Source organism: Akebia trifoliata, chromosome 3, assembly GCF_017979445.1.
Source record: "Akebia trifoliata isolate Shusen 1 chromosome 3, ASM1797944v1, whole genome shotgun sequence".
Taxonomy (NCBI): Eukaryota; Viridiplantae; Streptophyta; class Magnoliopsida; order Ranunculales; family Lardizabalaceae; genus Akebia; species Akebia trifoliata.
In genome coordinates, this window is record NC_141377.1 from 48531447 (window position 1) to 48539066 (window position 7620).

The window sequence follows — 7620 nt, forward strand, 5'->3', positions numbered from 1 at the left end:
TGTGTTCCCTTGTAGTAATTTTTCCACTTGATTACAATGACAATTGGGTCTCTTTGTGGTAATTTTTCGCCTAGATTAAAATGACAATATGTTCTTAATGAGTGAAACTGTGGCCACCATCCCATACACTGAATTCTCAAGACTGACCATTTCACCATCCCACTGGCAGGGGCGGAGCTAGTAAGGAGCTGGTGGGGGCAATTTCCCCCGCAGAACTTTTGAGACACCCCTATATTTTCAACTAATTGCATGCCCCATTTGTCCCCACTCCCTCACCTCTCTCCCCATTTGCCCCCACACCCTCATCTCCCTCCAATTCCTCCACCCGCCCCCCCATCCCTCTTTCAATTTTTTGTTGATGACATTGCCTTTTGACCGGGCCTTCTCATATACTAATTGGAAATGACCTAGATATCCTTTCTTCAACTTCTAACCAAAAACCTCTGAATTTCTCTCTAAAACCAGTCATCTTCAAGTTCTTCAACTATACAACTAACCATAGTTTGTCCCCACTACAAGAAAATACTGGCCTGCCCCTGCTCACTGGGATCAATTTTGGCTTCTTAGACCAGGTTTTCCTTGTCTATTACTTATTTTACTCTTGTTTGAGAAATATTAACTTCCTTCGTTGCTGAAATCTAATTCTGGCTACCAACTTCATAAGGAGACGCCCCAAAAAAAAATAAAAAATAATGAGAACTATATTTGAGAACAAATAATTGGAAAGAAACTAGACGCGTTGATTTCTGAATAAGTGGAAGTTGTGGGATGCTGCAATGCTCTGATCACACAAAACAGTTGAGATCAATGTAAAAGAATCAGAGTACATTAAAATTGAAGATTTGAGTGCAGTGTGGACGGGAAACAGTACAATGGCTTAACTAGGTGGTGATGTTTATTGCTTGAAAAATGGACAGTGCCACAATGTCCTCTATGACTGCAAATGACTCAGCAGTTTTTGTTGGCTAATAATTATGTACAACATTGTGCAGACGATTGCACATCATGTATTTTGTTTGTATTGTTTTCCTATTATTTGACAATTTTCTACAATGGCCGCCCTTTGGATCAGAAATGAAAGCCAATGTTTTAAAAACAAAACTGATAATTGGATGGGATTTTTTTCAAATTAGTCCAATTTGGTTAGATCAACTTACTTATATTGTAAAAGAATAGAAAAATGTGTATTTTTTTTTTATGTTGAGCTACCTTCATTTATAATTGATAAGAAGATAATATTCAACAAAATCAACCAGACCGATTTTATTACAAAACCCAATTAAACCTGTTGGACGGACCAGTGGTTCGATGGAAGTTTAGCTGCTGTTGGCTAAACCACAATCTTTAACAGGTCGGGTCAAGTGACTCATGTAAAAGCACATGATCTAATCATGTAAATATGAAATCCAACATTCGAGATTTATGTATCTTGATAATATTATCTTATCCCGATAAATTTTGATCATTGGAATTTGTATTTAGATGACCAGGATCATGTGTTGTAAACCACTGGTTCATGTGTCAAATTTTCATGAATCATGGAAACCTCAACCAGCCAGCCCAATGTTTATTGATCAGATTTCAAGCTGAGTTTTAAACCCATATTTAGTGGGTTTCGATCCAGAAATCTTGTGCTAAATTTAGGCTGTCAGCTTTGATGCGTCATGATTACTGTAATTTAATAATAGGCGTTGATGGTTGACCACTTGCCATTCGTTGTTTTTTAAACATACGGCGGCTTCTCTAATTAATTCATTCAGCAATTTTCACCAATAGTCTGGTCCTTGTTCTTATGGTGTGTTTTTAGTATTTTTGCTCTTCCTAAAAGGATAATCTCTTTCATTATCATGTTTATTTATAGTATTTTGGAGTGATATTATAACAGTCCTACTTTTTATTACAACTTGATTTACTTATATCTTTTACAACACATCAATGTTAAGTATTGTGTTGGGGTGCAGATATCCATTCTACTTATCAACCACATCATTTTCATTCCTTCGAAATAAAATTTCTGTTTCAGCTTTTCAAAGAGTAGGCAACCACTCCCTTACTCTTCTTCACTTTTGTTGTGTTGCTGTTGTGGAACCCTTTTTCCATATTCCTATCCCTTTTTCCCTTTTTTTTTTTTTTTTTTGGTAACCGAGGGAGTATCCCATCAACACTCTCAAGTAAGCGTGACAGACTAATCTCCCTTGGGGACCCCGCATGACCAACCCCATATGAGATTTAAGGGGACTAACCCAAACCCATTTAAGTGCCACACAAGGTGGTGGGAAGGGGATTCGAAGACAAGGCCTGGGGAGCACACCCAGTCTTACCATCAAGTCCAACCCCGGTTGTTTTTTTTTTTTACTGATACCTCTCTTTTAAATATATATATTTTAGAATCTTTATTTTCTATTTTATCTGTTTAGACAAAATGGTGTGGAGGGACAGAATTCATATAAAACCAATTCATAATCTTTGAAATCAGAGAGTATGTTGTTTTTGTTGTCCAAAGCATTATTTTTATATCTATTTAGTGAATTTAAAAATATTAAGTATTATAAGTTTCAAGATATTGTTTGCTATTGCTAAATCCATTTTACTTAAATCAACAGATTTAAACCATTAAAAAAAAAAAAAAAATTGCGATTGGGGTTGGCTTACCTCAGTAAATAAAGGATAGACAAGGTCCACTAATGACCCTATCTTACTGCTTGTCATATTTCTTACGTTACTAATGCTGGGTGTTGTGTCCCGTCAAGTTATATGTCAACCCCTCTACGAGTACTTGTCCATGTTAATCTACTCCATAGTATACAACTATTCGTTTTAAATCTCAGATTCTCATATAGTGATCTGTAATGAGATTAAACGATACAAAAAGTTTTTGAATAAGAAAGAAGAAAATGAAATATGATCAATCTCAGCCATAGCATCTCTTTTACGAATAGACATCGAGTTAGCATCCCTTTTTCAAAGAGCACTTTTGCAAAACCATGAACAAAAAGAAAACAAAGAATCTCAACCACAATACCAAAATGACATTAGTAGATTCCGACAAATTTTCACAACTATGTTATGGTTGTTTGTAATTAGGGCTCTTATGGTGTGATCTTCAAGGTATTAGGGCCCTTTGATCTCAAAACTCAATGGGTTGCAATTGGGTGGGATGACCAACAAAGTTACAATTGATCCCCTTTTGATAGTCTAGAAGGTAAGGTCAAATCATCATATTATTGGTAGACGACTTTTTTTTTTGTTTTTTGGATGGCCCATTGGCCTCCGCATTTTTGATAATTTATTTTGGATGGATTTTATAATTTAAAGAAAAGGTCAATTATTAAAGAATCTTAGTTGAGTTAGAATTTTATATAGATCGAATTGGATTTTAACAAAAAACTTCCATGAATAGAAATCTTACTAAAAGACGAACTCAAGGTGATCAAACTAGATGAGTTAAGAAGGGAACATTCCCATTATAATAAATTATTAATCTTTCAACATAAATTATATAATTTTGTCTTTTAGAGTTGATCTTTCATCAATCACAACAAACCCTACCTATTCCAGTGATAGAGAGGGAGACCTTACTATTAAATTCAAAAAGTTTGAAATGCAGCAATTTATTCTACAGATTTTCCTTAGTATTGGCTTAATGGCACAAAGATTATTGATCTTTGAATAGGATAAAATCTCACAATCATATCACGAATTTTCCACAAAGTGTTGGTTTAGCATTTGTCATGTTTAGATTGATGAACATGCATGTCCAATGCACAAGGTAAATGTTTCAATGGAGAGAAATCGACACTATCTTCATGAGATATATATATATATATGGGAAACGTTCAGCACCCTACACTTTATCCTATGTGTTTTGTCCTCACCAAAAATCATCATTTTCCAAAACTTCCAATCCTATCAGAAATGATTTACAAAAAATGGACGGTCCACAATTTTTCAACTTGTAAACATAAGACTAGAAATTTCGGAATAAATTGATTTTTGTTGAGGAGGATTTTATAACTAAAAAAAATTGGTGTGCCAATAAAATCTCTAATTTAATCCATGATTGAGGGCCCACCCCCAATGAACAATACATTCTCATACTTGGAACCTTAGCAAATTAGGTGTCCCTACCCGCTTTCAATCTTTATCCTCTATTCCCTCATCAAACAAGTATTCCATTCGCTGTTCCACTCCATCCAGACAAAAGACCTCACTTCTCGTACGATGTTATCATGTAAAAAGTGAACACAGGGCGTATGTTAACACGTGGACAAGGTTGCGTATGATAGCATTTGGCCTGTCTCCCTTTTCTAAAAAGCAAGAACACTTAATATTTGTTTTAATTCTTAAACAAACGATTTGAAACCAATCTTACTAAACAATTATAGTTAATAAAAAGCCTTTGATCTTAATTTAACCTACTCTGAAGAAAAAAAAAGTGCTGAAATCATGAAGACTACATAAAACGACTTTAAGCATAGCTGTTCCTCAGTGGGGGTGTCTCAAGCTTGTTTAATCAAATAACAAAGTTGCCAACATTTTAAATCATATAAGTGGGGACCCAATAAAAGATAAAACTACAAAACCAGAGAAAGAAAAGAAAAAGAGAAAAAAAAAGCTATCGGGTGGGGGGCAGAGTAAATAGGCTGTATTGAGAACAAGATAAGGAGATGATGGACAATGCGTCCCATCTTAATACTGTAGAAGTTCCTCATACTTGGCCCCCCTCACATCCATCCATTGAAGAAGGCAAAATAGGAAAATAAGCAAAATACAGAGAATATAATATAATAAGGAAAAAAAAAAAGACGCAGCAAACTTCCTGGCTGCTTGGGTTTCCTTTCTTTCATTCTTCTCCAATAGATATTTCTCACAAAACAACAAAAGACCTCTCTCTCTCTCTCTCTCTCTCTCTGTTCCTAAAATAGTTGTGATTTTGCTAAAGAAAAGAGACATAAAAAAGAGGTGGCAATATAGTTCTCAAAATGGAGCTGTTGATGTTCTAAGAAGGGTGTGCTTTTTGGGTAGTTGAGCAGAAGCTGCCAAGTATATCTGCTCACATAAACATTAAACACACATGATAAAGCCAATCAGTACATCTCTTAAATTTTCAACCTATCAAACAAGTAAAACTAAAGTGATGGGTAATAGGTTCTTTTTATTGACTCAATTTTATTATAAATTTACCTGTGTCTGCTGTTTTTGAAGCCTGGCATTCTCTTCCCTCAACTGATCAACCTCAAGCTGCAACTCATTTGTATAAGCCTGTAATAAGAACCAAACAGCAATTCAAATGATCAGAACAAAATTATGAGAGAGAAGAGAAGAAAGAGAATGAAAGTGATACATTCCTGCTTTCTAGCTCTAGAACGGGCAGCTGACTCTCTATTCTTGATCATCCTCTTATGTCGTCGCTCACCACAAGTGTCTTCAGGTTCAGAAACCCTTTTCTTGCAAAAATTAGAGAGACCAGCAGTAGAACCAAAAGCATCAAAAGGAGAACTTAATCTTAAGTTTGGATTAAGTGGGTCAGTATTGTTATCCAAGTAATGGAACTCGGGACCTGAATTCAAGCACAAAACAGTTGCTGGAGGTGGTGCCGGTGGACCAAACAGTCTGACATCTCGGGTGGAAGTGGTGGTGGAAGATGATCCACCAGTATACTTTGGTGGGTGGTCTTTACTAAAGGGTCTTGCAAGGAATTCTTGAAGGTTCGTACCTCTAAAGGAGTTATGTTTGTTGTTGGTTTTGGGAGGGAGGAGTCCTCCACGGACTTCGTCTCTGGTAGGGTGCTCGTTAAGGGAAGTTAGGTTGATGTCTTTCCAAACTTCTTCCATGGTTTTTTTTCTAGGGTTTGGAATGAGAGAAGAGATTGTTGAGAAAGATGAGTAAGATTGAGTTGAAGATGAAGAGGACTTTGATGAGGATGATGAAGAGACCTTTTTAGTACTACTGTTGGTACTGTTGGTGATCTCCTCGCTAACAGACGACCACATAGTGATGGTGAGAACGATGGAAAGAGAGAATAAGCGGTCAGCCCTTAGAAAAATAAGAAAACATATGTGGGGTTCATGGATTTTATAATTTATAGTGTCTGTCGCATGTGTTGATTTTGACGTGCAGTAAGGTTTAAGAAGAAAGTTTATACATATATATATTTATTTTGGGGTACAACCAAACATGTGCCAAACATTTATCGGAGGCGTTCAGCGCCCTCTCTTTTATCAGTCATTTTAACAAAAGAAGCTCGACCGTTGGATATATAGCGATTGGATGGTCACGATTGCATCTACGTTTAAGTTATATATTTATGGGTTTTTTACAGTGCCATCCCTCGGTTTTACAATATTTAGTGCCACCTCCCTGACACAATTAAAAAACAGAGAGTTCTCCTTCACTCTCTCCTTCTCTCTCGCTCGAGCGCCACCTCTTTGAAACCCTCTCTCTCTCTCTCTCTCGTTCCGCTGAAACCCTCGAATCTTACTCTCTCTCTCTCTCTCTTGTTGAAACCCTCGAGCACGAACGGCTGCTATATACTCGCTCTTCTCTCTCTCGCTCTTGCTGCAACTCCATCGACGAAGGAAACGGAGGATATGACAACGGAATATCCGACTGAGGTACCGGAGGATATGACAACGGTGGTGGTTGGAGTTCAGTTCATAATAGCAGCTGTGATGGAGATTTTGAAGATCGATCAAGTTTTGAAATTATTGGAATTTTCTTGAGTGGTTGGAGATCTAGGATTTCTGCAGATCCATAGTTTCCTTTCAAGGTTTTAATGGAGGAAGTTGTTGGACTTAGTGCTTCTGTTGTTGGATTTGCAGCTGGACTGGTTGGGATTTCGATTTCAAATGAATTGATTAAGATGAGGAAGAAGATGGACCTATTGATCGGGTTTTAATTGAAGCAGGGAGGTAGCACTAATTTATTCTATTTCAAGGGATGGCGCTGTAAATAAGCGCATTCTTTATAACTTAAACTGTTCGGTTGAACTTTAAATCTCGTCCGTTCAATTACCTTATATCCAATGACTGAAAAGTGTTTGTTAAAATGGCTGACGAAACTGATGCCTCCGAACGGGACCCAACATTTATATATGGGAAATGTTCAGCACCCTAAGTTTTACCACACACTTTAACAAATATTTTTTGTCCTACATGGGTTAGAAGTTTTGGAATGAGCTGATTTTTGGTGAGGATGATCTCTATGATTAGAAGATCATCCTCCCCAAAAATCAGCCCATTCCGAAATGTTTAGCCCCATGTTTACACGTTGAAAAATCGTGGACCGTCCATTTTTTGTAAATCAATTTTGATGGGGTTAGAAGTTTTGGAATGAGCTGATTTTTGGTGAGGATGATCTCCTCACCATAGAGATCATCCTCACCAAAAATCAGCTCATTCCAAAACTTCTAACCCATGTAAGACAAAACGCGTTTGTTAAAGTGTGTGGTAAAACTTAGGGTGCCGAACGGGACCCTTTATATATATATGGGAAATGTTCAGCACCCTAAGTTTTACCACACACTTTAACAAACGTTTTTTGTCCTACATGGGTTAGAAGTTTTGGAATGGGCTGATTTTTGGTGAGGATGATCTCTATGATTAGAAGATCATCCTCCCC

General features: G+C 36.8%; 1 protein-coding gene across 1 annotated transcript; it reads right to left on the reverse strand.

Annotated features, from left to right (window-relative positions):
• Window positions 1-4368: 4368 nt before the first annotated feature.
• Window positions 4369-6098, reverse strand: FD (Basic-leucine zipper (bZIP) transcription factor family protein). The gene is made up of 3 exons (XM_086432850.1): window positions 5348-6098; window positions 5185-5261; window positions 4369-5049 (listed from the first exon to the last, which is right to left on the reverse strand). Exons 1-3 carry the CDS (start codon window positions 5991-5993, stop codon window positions 4978-4980), a joined length of 795 nt encoding a protein of 264 aa, XP_086288976.1. The 5' UTR covers window positions 5994-6098; the 3' UTR covers window positions 4369-4977.
• Window positions 6099-7620: the final 1522 nt, after the last annotated feature.

Coding starts and splice junctions, on each gene's coding strand:
- FD (XM_086432850.1), bottom strand. CDS start 5,993: ATGTGGTCGTCTGTTAGCGAGGAGATCACCAACAGTACCAACAGTAGT. Junction 5,262..5,347: donor TTCTAGAGCTAGAAAGCAGG/AATGTATCACTT, acceptor TCTTATTACAGG/CTTATACAAATGAGTTGCAG. Junction 5,050..5,184: donor TTCAAAAACAGCAGACACAG/GTAAATTTATAA, acceptor TTATGTGAGCAG/ATATACTTGGCAGCTTCTGC.